Source organism: Mirounga leonina, unplaced genomic scaffold (genome assembly GCF_011800145.1).
Source record: "Mirounga leonina isolate KUSES-001 unplaced genomic scaffold, KU_Mleo_1.0 Mir_97, whole genome shotgun sequence".
Taxonomy (NCBI): Eukaryota; Metazoa; Chordata; class Mammalia; order Carnivora; family Phocidae; genus Mirounga; species Mirounga leonina.
Window position 1 is genome coordinate 1,075,127 of NW_023270889.1, and position 22,183 is coordinate 1,097,309.

Sequence of the window (22,183 nt, forward strand, 5' to 3'; positions counted from 1 at the left end):
TTGAAGATTCTCCCCCTCTCCTTTTCTCCCTTCTCTCTCTAAAATAAAATAAATCTTAAAAAACAAAAGAAAAAGGTTGACTCCTTATTTCCAAGTAGAGGACTCCGAATCTTTTTTTGGGCTCTCCAGCAGGGTCTACCCAAACCGTCACCCCTGCCTCTCAACATCACAGCAAGAACACAAACCAATTCTCCTTTTAATCTAGCAGTTATCTCTGCTTTACACAGCCTCCCTAAGGCAACCAAAGCTGGGTTCAGTTCTACAAATGCTTCTGAGAAATTTATCCTTTGACTCAGACAGGAGCTGATTTATGGAGGGAAGTCTTGTTTAGTCACCCATACACATTTATCTTGCTATTTCTATGTTAATCCTAGGAGCATCACATTACTTGAAATTTGCCCTGTTGTCAGGATGCTTTGACTTGTAGCTGCCTCATCAGATGTAAGTTGTGCATAGACTCCTTTTGCTCTGACCTGAGATTGGGAAAGTGCTGACATGGCAACTCAATTTAACATGTGCTTCTTAAATATTAACTATGTGTGAGGAGGGGAAATCTTAGGCCAAGAACGATGCGTTCTAGGGTAACAAAACAAAAGATAAAATCTCTCCATGGAAAGTTATCCAGCGCTGTGACCGCAGAAGTGCTCCCGAGAGGAAAAGATGCTGGAGTCACAGGAGAATGGCTTGATTCACCTACCAGATTATGAGCAGATTATGAGAAGATGAAACTTTTCCTCCTTTTCCACCTCCAGCCTCTCCACAGAGAGAAAATGGTGAAGGAGCTGAACCTGATGAAGAGTCAGGGAGAGGAGCACCTGTTCCTATACCTCCAAAGAGAAGAGTTAAACGGAATATACCCAAGCTGGATGCTCAGAGATTAATTTCAGAGAGAGGGCTTCCAGCATTAAGGCATGTGTTTGATAAGGCAAAATTCAAAGGTAAAGGTCATGAGGCTGAAGACTTGAAAACGCCAATCAGACACATGGAGCATTGGGCACATAGGCTATTCCCTAAACTGCAATTCGAGGATTTTATTGACAGAGTTGAATACCTAGGAAGTAAAAAGGAAGTTCAGACCTGTTTAAAACGAATTCGACTTGACCTGCCTATTTTACATGAAGATTTTATTAGCAATAATGATGAAGAAGGAGAAAATCATGGCCACAATGTAACTGCTACCCAATCAGATCCCTTTTTGACAAACTCATTGAAAAGTGAGTATTTTGCTTCTGAGTCAGGTAGAAGCCTAACAGAAGAACAACAACAGAGAATTGAGAGAAATAAACAACTGGCCTTGGAAAGAAGGCAGGCAAAGCTACTGAGTAATAGTCAGTCCCTCGGAAATGACTTGTTAATAAATACACCCAGGGCACAGACCACTGAAGAGGTTAATACAGGTGAGGATCAAGAGGAGGAGTCTTTAGATGGATTTAACAAAGACATTCTAGACCATCCACATAATGCTGCTGCTGCCAATGCTGTAAATGAGGAGGAGCAATTAAAAATAGAGAACACACAAGCAGGGGGAGTGGGAAGGGGAGAAGCAGGCTGTCAAATAAATAAAGTCTTTTAAAAAAATTAGAGCACACACAACTGGACCAATCTTTTTAAAATGTACAGTAGCAACTTTATGCTTTATCCAGAAATGTTACTGAGGTTGGATAGGCTTCAACTAAGAGAAAATCCATTAACCTGCTATCCTCTAAGTTTTAGATTTGTATGTATTTTGTCTGCTTGGAGTGAAAATCCTTATGTAGTAAGACTTTCACAGATTCCAGTTTAAAATATGGTATTATTTATACTTGTTTCTTATTAACTTTAGTTGAGCCTATTTATTCTCTTTAGTGTTTATTTTTATATAGATATAACTTTATAAAAATGATTAGTAGTTACAAGCACCTTCTGCTGCTAGTGTGCTACTGAATGTCTTGTTTTCACTAAGTTGGGGGTTTTGAGACGTAAATATATAATGAATATTAATGTCCATTTTTTTAAAAAGAAATTAAAATCTTATAAACTAAAAAAAAAAAAAAAAGAAAGAAAGTTATCCAGATTTCCTATGGCCTCTCCCTTTAAGTAGTTTTTGTTGTAATTAAAACCGAACAAAAAATCCACACATAAAATAAAGGACTCTATTCAAAGGACCATTACCAAACAACCATCAGAGGCAGGAGAATGTGGGAAGATCCTGGGCCCCTGTTTTCTCATCTATGCTATAATCACAGAAATACCTCTCATGTTCTACCTTGCAAATATGGTCAGAGGATTAATGAAATGTTGTTAAAGGTATTTGCCATATGCATATACACACAGATACGCAGATCTATATATCAATATATAGGTATATAATATATAAATATATAATATAACACAGAGATATATAATATCTATACGCTCAACATATATTAAAATTTCAGAGATATAAAAATGAACATGAAGATGACAACAACTTCCAAAAAGTGGACTGAATATCCTTTTCCATATGGAATGGGGTGTGTATGATAAAATGGAATACTAAGGTCTTTGTGCAGGCCAGTGCTTGCAAATTATTTCATAACACTTGAGAGCTGGAGGAACCTTCGGAGGCCGTTCTAGCTCAGCCTCAGACATCATGCTCTTATTCCACCTTAGCACCACTCTCCAACAGTTACTCAATCTCTGCTCAAACACGTCTGGGGAAATGATCACTACTTCGCCTTGTAGTTGCAGTGTATCATAGTGCAGATGGTCTCCAACTTAACCATGGTTTGACTTACGATTTTCCCAATTTAAGGTGGTACTAAAGCAATGCATATTTAGTAGAAATTGTACCTTGAATTTTGATCTTTTCCTGGGCTAGGGATATGTGGTTAGAGCCTTTCTGGTGATGCTGAGCAGGGGCAAAGAGCCATTACGAGAGTGACTAACTAGTACCCTTACAACCTTCTGTCCGTTTTCCCTTTCAGTACAGTATCCAATAAACTACAGGAGACAGTCAACATTTTATTATAAAATAGGCTTTGTGTTAGATGATTTGGACCAACTGGAAGCTCATGGAAGTGTTCTGAGCACGTTTAAGGTAGACTAACCTAAGTTATAATGTTCGGTAGGTTAGGTGTCCTAAATGCATTTTCAACTTACAATATTTTCAACTGACCCCACTGTAAGTCAAGGAAGTTCCATACTAGTTAATTGAAAGCTTTTCTTTATGTTATTAGATATGTCCTGCTGTAACAGTGTCCATTGTACTGGTTCTATGTTTCAGAGTAACTCTGCCTCCTCCCACATAATGGATCTTTGATGTTAAACTTCCAGCAAATATTGACTTCTAATAAGGTATTGAAGGCTATAGATATTCAAAACACAGTAGGTGACTTTAAAACCATGATATTTGAATTATATTGTGGAGTATATTTAACATTCAAGCTTCCAAGGAAAATGGTATCTTACTCCTTTGGTAAGTACAAAGTAAGAAGACAGCCTTAAGGCCTGTTTGGATGTTATTAATATCATTGCATAAAGAGAAACACTTGAAGGGCCTGTCTGTCCTGCTTTAACTTCAACTTACATTCCAATTTCTTTGCCATTCTCTCCATGAATATTTTTTTGAATGTCTTGTTTAAAAAATTTTATTATGTTAATCACCATACATTACATCATTAGTTTTTGATGTAGTGTTCCATGATTCATTGTTTGCGTATAACACCCAGTGCTCCATTCAGTACGTGCCCTCTTTAATACCCATCACCAGGCTAACCCATCCCCCCACCCCCTTCCCCTCTAGAACTTTCAGTTTGTTTCTCAGTCTCTCATCGTTCGTCTCCCCCTCCGATTTCGCCCCCTTCATTTTTCCCTTCCTGCTACCTTCTTCTTCTTCTTCTTTTTTTTAACATATAATGTATTATTTGTTTCAGAGGTACAGGTCTGTGATTCAACAGTCTTACACAATTCACAGCGCTCACCATAGCACATACCCTCCCCAATGTCTATCACCAAATCTCCATGAATATTTAAACAAAACCAAACAACCAATACTAATCAGGCACAAAATCCATCTCTCAGATTTGCAAGCTTTAACTTTCAAAGTCTTGGGTGGTGAATACAATTGCAGTATTTGTAGCTTCTCAGAATAGCATCCTTCTAGTACTTCACTGCTCTTAATAGGATGAGGCTGTCCAGTCCCAGATGCCTGGTTTCAAAGAGCCAGGAAAGGGTAAAGAAAAAGATATCTGGAGACATGAGTAGGGAGCATCTTTCATTCCTTCATCCCAAGACCTGTGTTATAGACCATTCATCCTTTCCATTTCAAACATAGCCAGTTATCAGATCTATTCTGGAAGGGAGCCTTTACTTGCCAACATTCACATCCGTAGAACCCACAAATGCATAAAGATCTCTAGATCAAAGGGGGGTATGTGGTATAGTTAAGACTAGAGACTCTGAAGCCAGATTGGCTGGGATCACCTAACTCGTTGTGTGACCCTGGAAGAGTTACTTAACTCTTTATACTTTACTTTCCTCATTTGTTAGATGGAGATAATAATAAGAAAACTCACCGATTGCTTCTGATAGGCAATTTATGTATTTGCATTCAGTGATATTCAGTCAAATCCAGTGTGGTGGTCATTTGCATTTGGAGGGATGAGTGTAATCCCAAAGAGAAAACCATGCCTATGAATCAAGAGATCTGACTTTGTCTTCTACTAACTGTGACTCCCATGAATCACAGAAGATAGCACTTAGCACAGTATTCTGCTCTTTACAGTCTGACCCAACCTACTTTTCTCAGCTACACTTGCTGTCCTTTCCTACTTCTTCCTTGTGTGTTCTGCCCATCAGGCTACTTGCAACTGCTCCAAATCTCAGGAACATGGGACTCACTGTAAGTTTCTGTGTGCTATTTTCTCTGTAGAATCTCCTCCTTACTCTCCTCCCCTGCTTGTTCAATAACTGCCCTAAACCCCATCCATGACTCTATCACACCTGCACCAGACTTGTGTGTTTCTTGAGGGTAGACAATGGTCCCCTTTTTATATTGGTGCCTTACATCATATCCAGCACATAATGTGCAAGCAACAGCAGTTGGAAAATGATTGAGAGATTAAATGAATACATTTTAGGTAATTCTCTTAAGAACCATGATCATAATATGACTTGTTTCCACTTTAGAAAAATATGTCAGGGCATCTGTTTGAAAGTAAACTAATAATACAAGACATATTAACTAAAGACATGACATGAATGCAATATAGCCTTAGGTCATTCCTATTCTCCTGTGAGGGCTGGCAATTATTTTATGTGTCTCTGAAAATGTCAGTGGAAATTCCTCCTTTAATGCAATCAAATAGGGGACGTTGTATAATGGCCTTATTTCTGGCCTCGTTCTTAAACATGTTATAAATCCCTGATGGCATCTTGGTGTCAGCTGTGTCCTTGGTAGATTTTGCTCCCTAGGTGGGAGAGAAGATGATCTGAGCCAACCACACATCTTTCATCTGGCTTTGGAAGGAGCACCAATTACCAGGCTACCTTCTTGACATGTTGCCTCCAATGCTCCCTTGTTTGAGAACAAGCCTTTCAGAAAGACTGGGCTCTCCTTTTCTACAGGCGGTAGAAAACTGAATGGAGTCTAGTGCTATAGAAGTTGGGCTCCTGGCAAAATATAGTTAAAAAAAAATCCTTTAGCTATCTAACATGTGGTTCTGCCAGAGGGGACAGTGGCCGCAGGAGATGCTGTGCTCAGCGGGACATTCTGCTGAGTGTGTAACTAACAAGAGCCATTGGATGGAAGAAAATAAAAGATGAACCAAGATTTCTTGAGTTCCTACCATGGCCAGGGTCATTCCGTTGTATCTGAAATCATTACAAGGGGGCAGACAGCATCATGTCATCCCAAAAGTTTGGATTCAACATGTTCTGCCCATTTGTGGTCTGAAGTATTGTCTACCACTCATGGCATCAAAGGGAGCAGAAATCTACTAAGTGATGGTTCAGTGGCAATTAGTGCAGATCTGATGGGGCTCAGCTTTGCTAAGAACTTGTCAAACATCTGGGTAAAGAGACCAATAATTCATAATAGAGCAGGAAAAGTGTTAGAGGGGCTACCTTACCTCTTGAATATGGTTTCCTAATAACAAAACTCCTTTTTTCATCTAGTGGACAAACATGGGAATTTTGAGTCTTTATCAAAAGCTCAGAATTGCTATGCTAAATATTTTGAGCAGGTAGTTGATCTTTTTCTCCTTGAATCCTTATCTTTGTTTGGTAACCTTGGGGTTACAATCAAGATTGAGAAAGTCAAGACTGATTTCTTCTTCTTCTTTTTTTTTTTTTTGAGGTTCATGAAGAGAACAACCTAGCTCTTATTTTTATTGGTGGTGATAAGAAAAATCAAGGGCAGGGACATGTGTGTTTCTTAGAAACAGTATTTTATGGGACAATGTTTTCGTGGTACTTTAAGGAATACATTTCAAAGGCTAATTGTGTGAAACTTTTCTCTCAAAAGAAGATTATAATTTAACTTTGTTGTCTCACTTCTGGATTAGAAAAGAATCCTGTGTATAACACATACTTATGTATGATGATGAAATATTTAATAGCTATGCTTTGAATCTTATGGCTAGGATAGGCCTCTTTCCTGAGGGAGCAGGGTTTGTGATTTTCATTGTATGCAGCAGAAGGTTCCTACAGGATGCCTTGAGAGCTGTACTGAAGCCTCAGTCTGAGGTTCTGTGCTATTTAGTATTATTCTTCAAAACTTGCACCTCACTGATCTTATTACCCCCAGAGAACAATGAAATATAATTCCAGAGTCAAAAACTTTTCTGAGAGACATAAAGAACATACTCCTAAGGGAAAAAATACATATTTGTATGAGTGAAAAGATTTTTATTTTTATTTTTAGATTTTATTATTATTATTATTTTTAAAAGATTTTATTTATTTGTCAGAGAGAAGGAGAGCGCACAAGCAGGGGGACCAGCAGGCAGAGGGAGAGGGAGAAGCAGGCTCCCAGCTGAGCAAGGAGCCTGACACAGGACTCGATCCCAGGACCCTGGGATCATGACCTGAGCTGAAGGCAGATGCTTAACCGACTGAGCCACCCGGGGGTCCTAGTTCAGTATCAGCTAGCATCAGTATCACTTAGTTCAGTATGAGCCTAGTAAAAGTCAAAAGACTTTTAAACAATGTGGGTGACTTCCAAATTCCAAAGGCTAGACTCACCAGTCCTGCACATGACAATGGTAGAGGTAAGAAGAAGACCTTGAATTCCCCAATGCAAGAGATCATGTCTTATGTAACTCTATATATCTACTTTCTAGTACAGTTCCTGAGACATCATAGGACCTCAGTAAGCATTCGTTGTCTTGGATTCAGATGCCACTCGGAGATGATAATGCCACATCTTTGGAGACATACTGCCACCGTTCTTCCCCAGGATATTTGGTCATCTGTAAAAGGTTTTTTTTTTTGTTTTTGAGATAGCACTTCAAAATGCTAAAGAATGATAGAGAGTTCATCATGTAAAACAGAGAAACATGATAGTTGTTCACACAAACTTGGACTTGATTAAATGAGGAAGTTAGCCAAGATTCATGGGGGAAATGTGCAGAATGATAAACACTCCTAAAACTTAAAAGGACTTAAGACATTTATTAGATTTCTGGAAAGGAGTACCTATTTTTAACTATTTATAAAGACATGGGGAGGGGGCGCCTGGGTGGCTCAGTCATTAAGCGTCTGCCTTCGGCTCAGGTCATGATCCCAGGGTCCTGGGATTGAGCCCCGCATCAGGCTCCCTGCTCTGCAGGAGGCCTGCTTTTCCCTCTCCCACTCCCCCCTGCTTGTGTTCCCTCTCTCGCTGTGTCTCTCTCTGTCAAATAAATAAGTAAAATCTTTAAAAAGAAAAAAAAAAAGACATGGGGAGAAGAAAAGGTCTGGACAATATAAAAAAAACCCAAGACCTACGGTCAGTCTGTAGCCAGAAACTCGGGGGGAAATGTCAGGACTAACATGACCCACGGCACTGGAAGGTGAATCCCAATTACTAACAAACATAGGATTTATTGCTGAAAACAAAACCAAACCTTTGGCTTCACAGAAGATAGGCAGATAGTTCAGTCCCTTCCTGAAAACTGTTCAGCTACCCTTCTGCTGAATGCAACCATCTTGAACCCAGCAGAGCATCCCTTCTATATTCATAGAAAAATCTCAACCTTTAGAAAACAGTGAATTGGGATCTTACAAGAACAGGGAGTGGCACACCGGATCCTGGAACATATATCCAATAAGTAAAAATCCTGGAACATACACCCAACAAGTACAGGGGGGAGGGAGGAAGAGTCCTGGAAGGAAGGCATCTCAAAGAGGACAAATTTTTGTGGTTCCTGTTTTGAGCGTAGGAGAAGAGGCGGCGGGGGAAGAGAAGATCTTATCTCAATACACAAAGCTACACCAGCAGCATTCCTATTAGATGCTGATAATGAACTAGGACATGTCATTCTGCCCTCCAGCTGTGAACCAGAAATCTTATAGCCTGGTACATATTGAGCAGGTCCCAGAACACATTGCACATGCCATGTATTCACACAAATATTGGGTCTAAGTGGATTCAGTTTCATTCCTGGATGAGTAAGCATGAAAAACAAATAGCACAGTGGGTAAAGTATATAACAAGGAAACTGAAACTCTCCCAAAGACAATTTTAGGGAGCCGTTTCTCATTCTCAGTTGATGTAGAAAAAAGATACCGTGAAAGTGGACAGGTAGCTGTTATGAGATAAAAAGCTGGGGAAGACAAGGAGGATGGTAGGGAAACCAAAAAATGAACAGTATTAAGAATCGTATTAGTATGTCCACTGAAGGCAGTAAGAGGTAAGACTGACACTATAGGACACAAAATCAGACACTCCTTAAAGTACAGAAGCCCTACATTGTACTCCTTAAAAGGAAGCAATGAGATGAGATGCCAGGTACATGAAGGGGAGCACACAGTCAAATTAGGGCTAATTTATACTCATGAAAAAGAGACCGGTGATCACAATGAGATAGTGCTATACGCCTACCAAGAGGCCAATAACTATGTACACAGAAACAGATAACCATGTAACTATCCAAGAATGCATTGTAAATATGATTACATTGCTGAATAGATAAAATAATTCACAAAAGAGAAGTAAAAGAATATAAAATATGTAACTGACAGTAACCTGAATAAAAAAAATGTTTAAAAATCTCAAAAAATCTAAAAAATTCATGCAAGAAGTCTCATACATAATATTATTGTATAATTCCATTTATATTATATTCAGGACAAGCAAAACAAATCTAAAGTGATAGAAATCAGATCAGTGGTTGCTTCTGGGATTGGGATTACCCGGGAAGGGGTATGAGGAAATTCTGTGAAGGGAATGTTCGCTATCTTGGTAGGGATGTGGGTTACTCAGATATATGAGTTTGGCAAAACTGATCGAACTGTACACTTAGGGTCTTTGTATTTCATTGGATGTAAGTTACATCTCTATAAAAAAGCATTCGAATTTTAAGAATGTATTTTTAAAAAGAGAATAAATAAAATGTAACTGAAGAAATATTCAAAATCACAAAAGAAGCTTTGAAAATGGAAAACTTCACAGTACTAATGGAGGGTCTGACTCTGAAAATTGACATGATTCAGCAAGTGCTATGAAAATCAGAAAAAAACCTCACACCTAGATGCATTATTACCCTGTACTTCCTCTCAGAGAGCTCACAATGTGCCATATTACACTGGCCTGGCTTTTGTCTGTCTTTCTCATCAAACTATAAGCTCTGAGAAGGCAAAGCCATCCCTGTCTTGTTCTGTTTTACTCCCAGTATATTGCTTCCCACCTGATACATAACACTCACTGAGCATCGTTGAATAAACAGCTACAAAGGAATCACAAAGGAAAACACGGAGAGCCTTCAAGCCATAAAAATCTGTAAGTGTGTTTACCAAATATACTTTACACAGAATTAAAAGACAAAGACCAAATTGGGTAAAAAAATGTATAGTAAATATTATAGAAAATAGATTAATATCCTTAAAATATAAAGAGTTCATTTTTTAAAAATTAAGACAATACTGAGAAACAAGTAGAAATCTTGATAATGGACATAATAGGTAATTCATAAAAGAAGACATATGAAGGGTGGTAAATGTATGAAAAAATAATTATGCCTGGTAATCAAAGAAATGAAAATTAATATTATTTTAGACTTATCAAATTGGCAAAATCAGTACATTCCTATCATGTAATGTTAGAACAGCTTCAAAAACATGTTTTCAGGGCGCCTGGGTGGCTCAGTTGGTTGGGCGACTGCCTTCGGCTCAGGTCATGATCCTGGAGTCCCTGGATCGAGTCCCGCATCGGGCTCCCTGCTCGGCGGGGAGTCTGCTTCTCCCTCTGACCCTCCTCCCTCTCATGCTCTCTGTCTCTCATTCTCTCTCTCGCAAATAAATAAATAAAATCTTTAAAAAAAAAAAAAAAACATGTTTTCAGAAACACATATAACTGATTATAATGTAACATTAAGTTTTAAAAAGAGGTTTTTAAAAATGAATATATAATACATTTCTAACTTTTTTTTTTAGAAATGAGAGAGGAAAAAATTTGCCATATGTAACAGTATTTTTTTTCTAGGTGGTGGAATATGGGTGATATCAATTTTCTTTATTCCATTCTATAATGCCAGACAAAAGTAATTAAAATTTTAAGCCTATGTAAAAATCCATTTGTCTAACCATTCACTGACTCCTCACCTACTCTACAATATGCTGAACTGCAAACATTTATACTCTTATGCAAAATTACTTTCATTTATTTCCTTAAAGTACCAAATAAAATCAAACTTTCTTAGACTCCATTGATCTAAAAACAGTACTTCTCGTGGGGCAAATTTGATTGGCATCTGTTTCCTCATTATACTATAAGCTCTACATGGGAAGAGACCATTCTGCTAACTATTATTTCCCCAGCACTTGGCATAGTGTCTAAGTGGTTTGATATATTTGTATCATGAATTTTGCAGAGTTACTCCCAACGATGATTATGATAAATTTTAATTTGAACTTTTGCGCAGTTCTTCTCTTGGGGCAAAGTCAAGAGATAGGCAAATAAAAAACCAAACCCTCAAAGACCAATAAGGTACTTAAGACCCACAGTTCAGAACTGACCAGACTTGGCTTATTGCTGGAACTATTTTATGGAGATGGAAATACCAGGTAGACACTAGGGAAAATCAGGGCTGGTGAGTTCCTAAACAGAGGGTAATTAAATCTCTTTTTCATCCTATAAAGTATGTGCCTGAGATCCCAAGGATTAAAAGTCATGGAGGGTGTCAATCAAACATTCATTTCCAAGCATTTCCCAAAGGAATGTCTTAACTATGTGATGGTACAGAGGCTTGGGCCACCTTCCAGGCTATAATTTAAAAATCATACTAAGTGCATAGGCATTGATTGACTCTTGCTTCTGACAATATTCTCCACAGAGTAGCCTGAGTGGGGTTTTTTTTTTCTCTCTAGATTGTTTCATTTTGATTTTTTTAAAAAGAAGATGAAACATTGACTTTAAGCTATTTCTTCCCTAATTGAATGGTTTGATATTTCCTTTTAAAAATACCAACAGGACATGCTATCCCTCATCTTCAAACACTCCAAAGGCTCCCTATTGCTTCCTGAGATCCTATGTGGCCTGGGCTCTCTCATTCTCCAGCTTTTTCTTATATTTTGTTTCTCTGAGTTTCTCCTATTCCCCCACATTTGGCATGCTCTCCTACGTTGGGGGCTTGGCCTGTGCTCTTCCTTTTGTTGAGGAAACTCTTCCTTCCCATTTTGATCTTAGGTCAATCATTACTTTCTCACGGTTACTGTTTTAGTAAACAATGTACATCCCCTTTGTTGTCCTTACCATACTTACAAACATACTTGAATTTGATTGGCTCTGTTTCCTCATTATACTATAAGCTCTACATGGGAAGAGACCATTCTGCTCACTATTATTTCCCCAGCACTTGGCATAGTGTCAAAGTGGGTTTGATATGTTTGTATCATGAATTTTGCAGAGTTGCTCCCAATGATGATTATGATAAATTTTAATTTGAACTTTTGCACAGAACTCCCCCCTCCCCCGATGTGGGGCTCGACCTGACGACCCTGAAATCATGACCTGAACTGAAATCAAGAGTCAGAAGCTTAACCAGCTGAGCCACTCAGATGCCCCTGCACAGGACTTTTAATGACAACACAGTCCCTCTGTAACTGCTCTCATTAATCAGGTTAACTTTCCCCCCTGGGTCAGGAGGGCAGAGGAGAGAATTCAATGCAAAGGTAGATCTTCCCAGATTAGTAGTGTAATCCTGTAGGGGCAGCAGAGCCCATTCCAGAGCTGTTTAGCCCACTGTGCTAAATTATGTCCCAAATTCTCTCCCCTCACAGAAGTGTGATTTACGTAAACTCTGCGTGGTTGGTTTCCATCACAGACAAACTCTTACCAGAGCTCTTCACTTTAAATTTTTACAGGATCATTCCCACACAAAGCAGAATGTTAGTTTTGTTCTCATGCTTTCAACCCTCCAGAAAGCTTAACTGTGGTCCACAACTAAGATTTAAAGGAATTATGGAATGCATTAGTAGTCAGTTCAGAGTGTTTTGCAAGAGTCAATGTTTCTTTTTCATGTGGTCCATTGTGCTTTTCCAAAAATCCTCTGGGCTTTCTCAATTTCTTCCCTACTTTCACTTTTTTTTTTTTTTTTACTTTGTTTACTGCTTGCTGCAGTCAAAAGGTACAACTGGGCAGCTTTAGGAAGAGATGATGTGACCAAGCTGGAATACTCTGTTCTGGTTTGGTCACTACACTACCAGGAACCACAAAGCCCCAAGAGACTCAGTGATGGAGGCGTATAGTGATAAGGAAGATGAGGGAGAGGGGGTCATTGAAGGACAAATCATGAAGATTACAGCAATTCAGTCTGCAAAGATAAAAGCTATCACAGGATATGGTTAATATCAAGAGAGTTAGGGATAGGGTAAATAGACTTATTCCCAATACTGTAATTATGTAAAATCTCTTTGCAACAGAAAGAGTTAAGGAAAGGGGAGAGGACTTACTACATTATCCATTAGACAGTTAAGAGACTTGTTACTTCAAGTCGTGTTTGTTATTGACTACAAATATTGATAGAATAAACAAAGAATTTTAAAAATTCACATGATATGACAATATATTCATGATGTAATATTGTCTAAATATTAATAGATCAAACAAAAATTTAGATACAGTCACATACGGTGTGACAAGTTTCATAATGTATTATATAACATTAACTAAAATATTCATAGGTTAAACAAATTTAGTATAAATTAAATGTGTGTTATGACAGCAGATGGACACTGAGGTATTAAGAGAGTCCAGAAGAGGGGTCAGCAAAATAAAGCTCATGGGCCAAATCTGATCCCTTGGTTATTTTTGATAATGAAGTTTTGTTGGAAAATGGCCACTCCAGGGGTGCCTGGGTGGCTCAGTTGGTTAAATGTCTGCCTTTGACCCAGGTCATGATCCCAGAGTCCTGGGATCAAGCCCCACATCAGGCTCTCTGCTCAGCGGGGAGCCTGATTCTCCCTCTCCCTCTGCCTGCCACTCTCCCTGTTTGTGTTCTCTCTCTGTCAAATAAATAAAAAAATCTTTTAAAAAAAAGAAGAAAAAAGAAAACAGCCACACCATTCATTTATGCATTGCCTATACGGCTGCTTTTGTCTGACAAGGGCAGAGTTGAATAATTGTGACAAAAGCCGTGTGGCTCGAAAGTCCTAAAATATTTTATCATCTGGTTCTTTACAAAAGAAGTCTGCTGATTCCAGGCTAAGACATATTAGGAACATGCAAATATTATTCATATTTGAGGTCCACATTAAGCAGGATGAAATACATTCTTCTAGATGAACACCCCTTGGTTGGTGCAGGATTTTGGCTAGGGCAGCAATTCTGATAATCATATGAAAAGCCTAAAAAAATGCATATTTACCCATCATTTGATCATCATATCTTTGGAGGTTTGGTAATCAAGTTAAGGATGCTTCCCGAATTTTAGGGAGATGATGAGAAAACAGGCTTCTGATTGTATTTAGCTGGTTTTGATGCTTTCCAATTTGGGGGTCCCCATTAACAAAGAATCATGGAATTACTGGGAAATGAAACTCAAAAGTTTGAAATGATGTCATAAGGTCGGTTGGAATTAAGATTAGGGCTTCTGATTTTCAGATCAAAATACTGCACTTTCCTGTACACCAAATATATTAGCAGTGTTTTACCCACAAAGAAGCCAAATTTACAGTCTTTGGAAATAGTGACTTCTTCCCCCCCCCCCCCCCCCCCCCCCCAGTGAAGTTCTCTGGTATGAAATCAATCTGTATACATGTATTATGACACGAGTTTGGTAATCACAACAGTTGTACTGCCTAAATGGTTATATCAAGAGAACAGCTGAGAAAAACTGTGCCATGTTGGGGGTTTTTATTCCCACTTCGCCTAATGAAACGCATTTCCCGGGACAAATTTGCACCTGTGGGCAAATGCCTTGATCCCTCTTCTGACAGTAGTGCCGCCCAGAAGATAGAGACCATTGTTAAATGTGGAGTCAGTAGTTGAATGTAGTTCCCATATGACAAACTGATATCAGTTGGAAGGCAGGGAGTTGCTATTTTGGGGTTGGCAATATTAAAATCCTTTCCTATTTTCTAAAACATCGAATCCCTTAGAGAATTTAAATTTTCTGTCAAAACTGATGGGAAAAAAGGCCCAGTAGTTAATGATCAAGATCTCGACTTTGATACATGATGATTGCATGGAGCTAGAACTCTGACTCAGTCCTCAAGTCCAAGTATGAGATTCATTAAGGTAATTTCATTTTTTTTTTTAAAGATTTTATTTATTTATTCACAAGAGACAGAGACAGAGAGAGAGAAGCAGAGGGAGAAACAGGCTCCCAAGGAGCAGGGAGCCCGATGTGGGACTCGATCCCAGGACCCTGGGATCATGACCTGAGCCGAAGGCAGACGCTTAACCATCTGAGCCACCCAGGCACCCGGTAATTTCATTTTTAACCATCATCAGCAATAATTGGTGTCATTCTTCCTCTCCTACTGAATGTTTGCCATCTGCTGGGCAAATTCACCCACAAAAAGGAAGTCTCCATTGCAGCCGCCTACCTTCACAGAAGAAAAATTCCTGGAGAACCTTAATGGTTTTCCTCTGAATAATGTCCTAGGTGCTTGGATAATCAGAGCTACCTATCACACTGTATGATAATCATGTCCTCTTGGAAATTCATTGCTTCCAAAGGAGTATCAGTGAAAAGGTCCCAGTCAAGGTCCACTTTTGTAAAGTAGGTCTCCATGAAATCCCACTGTGGGAAGTGGTTTTACATTTGACATGTATTTGGCAAGTTCTTACTCAGTTTCCCGAGAATCTTGGTGAGAATCCATAAGCATTGCTTACGTTCCACTTGAAGATTTCCCTAAGCTGCCATATGTGATTTTATTTATTTATTTATTTTTAAAAGATTTCATTTATTTATTTGACAGAGAGATAGACAGAAGAGCAAAAGCAGAGGGAGAGGGAGAAGCAGGCTCTGCACTGAGCAGGGAGCCTGATGTGGGGTTCGATCCCAGGACCCTGAGATCATGACCTGAGCCAAAGGCAGACGCTTAACCATCTGAGCCACCCAGGCGCCCCGCCATATGTGATTTTAATTTTAAAAGAAACCCACAACCTTTTAAGGGATTACACTTGGATCGTGCCTTAGGTTTCAAAGTATTCCCCGGACATTATGGATTCTCACCTCAACAATACAACACAGGATATTTGCAACCCTTGTTACTGCTGTCGCTATACCTACTTGAGTCTTCTGTAGGTTTTTGCTGTTGGACTCTTACTATACACTTTGCTCACAAGTGGAAGTGTCCTTTTCATACCACTAGTCGCAATTATGTTTAAAGAATTAGAAATGTATGGAAAGAATAAGAATTAAATGGAGAACAACAACAAGAATCTAAACCTAATAGTTCCTTCTGGTGAAGTCCGCAGAACTAGTGCCCCATAGCCACCAAGTCTGAGGCCCCCTCCAAGGGGCCACAGGAAACCAGGCATTTTTTACGTTTGTAATTATTGGGCTTTCCGCAAAACCCGTATCATTTCATCTCTCACAAATGGAAACAGACATGCTTTGTTAGGTTGGTTTTCAATCCTAAGTGCCTGGGGCCCAGTTCCCATAGTAGCGTCCAGCCCCTGGCCATTCAGTCCTCTGTCCGGTCCGAGACCAGTCTGACAGGCTCTCTAGCACGAGTGAGAAGCCGTGTTTTCACCAGCAATGGGCTTTTTTACAGCACGTTTCCAACCTTCCCCATTGCGCTTGCGATGGTACGATCTATTTCTAAGCTTTTCCATTTGCCTTGGCTTTACTGGAGGAGGAACAGGTGCTTCTTCACTTTCCTCATTTCTCGGAATTGCACACTGCCCAACTGGCTCTGATTTGCCTGCTGGCATCAAATGTAGGGCAACTGGAGAAAGTGTATTTAGCTAATCTCTGAGCTTCATCTCTCTTGAGGAGTTTTCCTGAATACTTATCAGATTTGGGTTCCAAAGGCCCATGTACTCCAATTAAGTATCTGGGTATAAGCATGGGCCTCAAAGTGCACCATTTGTGGCTGGGGGCGCAAGTCACCAAATCAACAAACAATTGTCATTCCTGAACCTTTCTTCTATGTGCGACACACTGCGCTAACCGTCCGAATATACGGGGTCACGGGAGAAGGGCACAGGCTCATTTTGAGGGCCAGGCACAGATGAGGTGTTTCTCATCCATTCCCGTACTCCGTCCTCAGAATAGTCCTGGAGTGTAGGCACCATCATCTCCGTTTTTGCCAATAAGGACACTGAGGCTTGAGAGAGGTTTAGCAAACTTTCTCTGGATTCTTTCCAGTGGCACAACTTTGAAGCAGATTCAGCAGAAAGAAAGAATATGCTGCTTTTGTATTCAGGCAAATTCTCTGACAAGGACTGCCAACTAGAAGTGCCATACTGGTCTTCTGGTGAAGTGCAGGAAGGAAGGGAAATGGTTGAACTGAATGGCACTGATGGGATTTTTGAGGGATTTTCAGGATCATTAATCATGCTAAGCTCAGACTCAACACTGAGTCCATGCCCTTGGAATTTTGCCTCACTGACCGTATATTTGTTGGTCTCTCCCACTAAGTCAGGAGTTCTTTGATGAAGGTGAAACTAATGACTCCCATGAATGGAGTGTTTCCGTGGTGCCAAGGGTTTTATATACACTCATCTTGTCTTATTCTCCCAGCAACTGTAGAGCGGATGTTTTAGTGTCCTGACTGCAGAGATTAGAAAGTAAGGCACAGAGGGGTAACTCTCACCCTGACACTTAACAACTCCATCTGGATTATTTGTAAAATCACCATTGAAAGCACATGCCTACCAATACCCACACATGGGCAGCTTATGTAATTTCATCTCCTCCTCTATACTTGTCAGATGAACCCTTCTCCAAAAATACTGCTATTCATCCTCTACTAGCCACACTGAATGATACGCTTGAGTTTAGACAGGAAGCTCTGGGACCAATATATAATCCGTGTTAGTAGGACAGGGAGGTCAGCAATAGAATGCAGGTTCTGGCTTTGAGGAGTCACAGCATCTCAGCTATGAAATAACTAAAAAAAAGGACATCTAGCCCATATTTATATAGATAGTGTATCTTCATAAAAGCATGGCATATTTTTTATAATTATCCAGTAAGAGTGATTGCCCATGGGGGCAACGGGTAGCTGTGAGAGAGGAGTATTTTTCAATGAACACACTTTTGTACCTTGAATTTTAAACCGTATACAAAAATAAATACACAGGTCTGAACAGTGCTTTGGTTTCAGTGATGTCCTTTGAAAAGTAAAATCAGAAAAGTTTGTTAAGAGAAAAATAAAACTCTTCTAGTCAAGCCCTGAAGGAGGTGATGGATGGAGTCATCCTTGTGATTGAACAACTCTCATCAGATTGCTCTGATATTTGAAAGACTTGGTTTCTGGACATATCCACATTTGGTACATAGTCACTCTCATTTTTGCTGAATGTTTAATTAAACCTGTCCAATAAAGGAGGAAATTACCTTATTGGTTTGAAGATGAATTTTTTTTAAGTGAAGCTATCTACAAGGTTCTGAGCTATTTGGAAGATTTCAAAGAGTTCAAATGGCTTTCAAACTTTAAATTAATTGATGTCCCACTGCGGTCTTCCTAACTTAAATAAGATGAGAGTCTAATGCAAACCATAACTATAGTTCTTTTTCCTTTGTAGTTTTGAATTTGGAAGTTAATATAACCATAGGAAATATCTGACATACACTGTATAATATTTTAAAATAATACTTTTATTGAAAATCAAACAGTTGAATGAACAGATTGAGGACTTGATTACATAAATTCAGCACTTCTAATGAATGCATGTCGGTTTCTATAGAAAATTACCCTATGGCAATTGGAGCAAAAAAAAAAAAAAGCCTTCTATTTAACTGAAATATATAGTAAGTTAAGACTTACAGTATAGGAGATGAATTTTTACAATTATTGCCTCTACAGTTATTGCTGAAGAATTCATTAAAGGAGATAAAGTGTAATGCATTTCTTTGTATAAACCTCAATTCTGTTAAATTCATTGCTGATACTACCATTAGGAAACGAGGGAGGTCTGTTACTTTCGTGCTGATTATTGGAAAACCAAGTAACTTGAGAGAATTTTCTGGAAGAAGATATGCAGTGGAAGGTAAAGAAAACAGTTTGGACTACTGTGTTCCCCAGGCTTATTTCACTTCTAATAATGAAACTGTGGAGGGAATCTTCAATATTTTTGGAGCAAAAATGTGATAACACATAAAGTATCATGTCATCTGCAAAGAGTGAGAGTTTGACTTCTTCTTTGCCAATTTGAATGCCTTTTTTTCCTTTTTGTTGTCTGATTGCTGAGGCTAGGACAGCCACATGTAGAGGAATGAAACTGGACCATTTTCTTACACCATACACAAAGATAAACTCAAAATGGATGAAAGACCTAAATGTGAGACAGGAATCCATCAAAATCCTAGAAGAGAACACAGGCAGTAACCTCTTCGACCTCGTCTGCAGCAAATTCCTGCTAGACACGTCTCCAAAGGCAAGGGAAACAAAAACAAAAATGAACAATTGGGACTTCATCAAGATAAAAAGTTTCTGCACAGCAAAAGAAACAGTCAACAAAACTAAAAGGCAACCTATGGAATGGGAGAAGATATTTGCAAATGACATATCAGATAAAGGACTAGTATCCAAGATCTATGAAGAACTTATCAAACTCAACATCCCAAACCCAAATAATCCAGTCAAGAAATGGGCAGAAGGCATGAACAGACATTTCTCCGAAGAAGACATACAAATTGCCAACAGACACATGAAAAGATGCTCCACATCACTTGACATCAGGGAAATACAAATCAAAACCACAATGAGATACCACATCACACCAGTCAGAATGGCTAAAATTAACAAGACAGGAAACAACAAATGTTGGCGAGGATGCCGAGAAAGGGGAACCCTCTTACACTGTTGGTGGGAATGCAAGCTGGTGCAACCACTCTGGAAAACAGTATGGAGGTTCCTCAAGAAGCTAAAAATAGAGGTACTCTATGACCCAGCAATTGCACTACTGGGAATTTACCCCGAAGATACAGATGTAGTGATCTGAAGGGGCACCTGCAACCCAATATTCATAGCAGCAAAGTCTACAATAACCAAACTGTGGAAAGAGCCCAGATGTCCATCGACAGATGAATGGATAAAGAAGATGTGGTGTGTATATATGTATCATCAGAGAGGGAGAAAAACCACGAGAGACACTTAACTATAGGAAACAAACTAAGGGTGCTGTTGTGGGAGGGGAGGTGGGTGTGGGGGAAGGAGTAACTGGGTGATGGGCATTAAGGAGGGCACGTGATGTGATGAGCACTGGGTGTTATACACAACTGATAAATTATTGAACACTACATCTGGAAAAAATGTGATAACAAATGAGTTAATGACCCTCTTGTCGTTACTTTCTAAAGGCCAGCCTCAGATGACCCTGAGGAGCAACCAGAATTTGTTGCACAGCTTATTGAGAAATTCTGAGTTCTTCCGTCTTTTGAGAAGGGACTGGTAGGTGGGCGCAACACAGGAACTATGAGGTGGTGGGCAGAAGAGGAGGTAAGGAGAAGAGCGGGCATTTCATGGGAGTCTTCCACGGTTGGCAACTTTGTCCAGCCAGCTCCCTGGGAGGGTGGTTCTCCTCCCACCTTGGCTGGGTGGCTTAGATGCGGAGTCCTCCTGGAGAGGGGCTGAATCATCCAGCCTCTGAATTATGGCATTTCCTCTCCGGTTCCACACCTGGAAGCCCTGCCCGGCCAAAGCGCCTCTTAGTGGCACACTGGGGATTTTGCAGGAGAAACAAGTCTGATTCTGAAGGCAGCAGCTTCAGTTATATAGAAAAGAGTGAAAAGGAGACAGAGGGAAAGAAGCACACCTTAGTGACTGAGAACCTGGAGCTCTGCAGCCAGACTAATGCAAAACCTGGCTTTGCGATTTACCAGCTGTGTGAGCTTGGGCAGATGACTTTACCCCCCCCTTTTTTTAAAATTTTTATTTATTTATTTAAGATAGAGTGAGAGTGTGTGTGAGAGAGAGAGGGAACACAAGCAGGGGGAGTGGCAGAGGGAGAAGCAGGCTCCGCACTGAGCAGGGAGCCCGATGCGGGGTTCGATCCCAGGACTCCAGGATCATGACCTGAGCCGAAGGCAGACGCTTTAACTGACTGAGTCACCCAGGTGCCCCTGCCTCAGTTTCTTCATTTATAAAATGATAGTAATAAGAGTACTCACTCAAAGGGTGACTGGGAGGATTAAATGTGAAATTCTTAAAACAATGCCTTGGATATAGTAAGTGTTCATTGAATGCTTGCTATTACGATGTCAGCATTTACTTGGGGAAACTGACCAATGGCAAAAAGCCGTGTGTAAATGTCTGATGTCATGAAGGATTCAGTAAATGCAGCCAGAGTGTCAAAATACTCAGAAGAAAAGATAAACTTAGGAATGTGAATATGATGTTTCAGCATTTATGGAAAGCACAGTAATCAAAAACAATAAACCCCATTGAAATAGTCTTATGAGACAGGATGCTATTTTAAAGGTTAGGAGGTAAGAAGCAGCAAACAAATTTCTCCCTGGACAGGAATTTGATTTTTTTTTTTTTTTCTGCTTAAATAAGCTAAGGTAAAATCCCTAATGTTTTCAAATAGCATTAGATATTATTCCATTTTGGCTCAAAACCAGTGACCTGCGTAGGGATGGGGCAAGAGCAATGTCTCAGACAGGACTAGGTCTGCCATCACTGTTGTTGGCCCTATCCACCTGGAAGTCATGCTGGCCCTACCTCCAAAATGGCTCCTGAATCCCATCCTTCTTCCACTTCACTGCTCCCACCTTGGCTGATCCCTCCTTACCTCCTGCTGTACCTGCCACATCCCCCCCCTTCTTCCAGTCTACACTGCATTCTCCACACAGAAGCCTGAGAGAGTTCTAAAATGCAATGTAGAACACATTACTCCCTGATTTTGTCTTATTTTATTTTCCCTCCCTTCCCCTATGATCATCTGTTTTGTTTCTTAAATTCTACCTATGAGTGAGATCGTACGATAATTGTCTTTCTTTGACTTACTTTGCTTAGCATAATACCCTCTAGAGACAAACCATAAGAGACTCTAAACTCTAGGAAACACACTGAGGGTTGCTGGGGGGGAGGTGGGGGGGCGGATGGGCTAACTGGGTGATGGGCATTAAGGAGGGCACATGATGTGATGAGCACCGGGTGCTGTATGAAACTGATGAATCACTAAATTCTACCTCTGAAACTACACCAAATGTTAATAATACATGTATATGTTATAATACACTATATGTTAATTGAATTTTTTAAAAAAAGAACACATTACTTCCCTACTTACAACCTCCCAATGATTTCCTTAAAGCACTTAAAATCCTAACTGCACCCCATGACCTCCAGCCCTCTGGGCTGTTTTCCTGCCTGACGCTCTCTCTCTTCCTTGCTGAGATCC

At 39.7% G+C, this 22,183-nt stretch overlaps 1 protein-coding gene across 1 annotated transcript; it reads left to right on the top strand.

Moving 5' to 3' along the window:
• Window positions 1–660: 660 nt before the first annotated feature.
• LOC118006506 (TIMELESS-interacting protein-like) lies at window positions 661–3,067 on the top strand. The gene is given in 3 exon segments (XM_034999192.1): window positions 661–714; window positions 716–1,517; window positions 2,946–3,067. Coding segments are annotated over 3 exon segments (978 nt in total).
• Window positions 3,068–22,183: the final 19,116 nt, after the last annotated feature.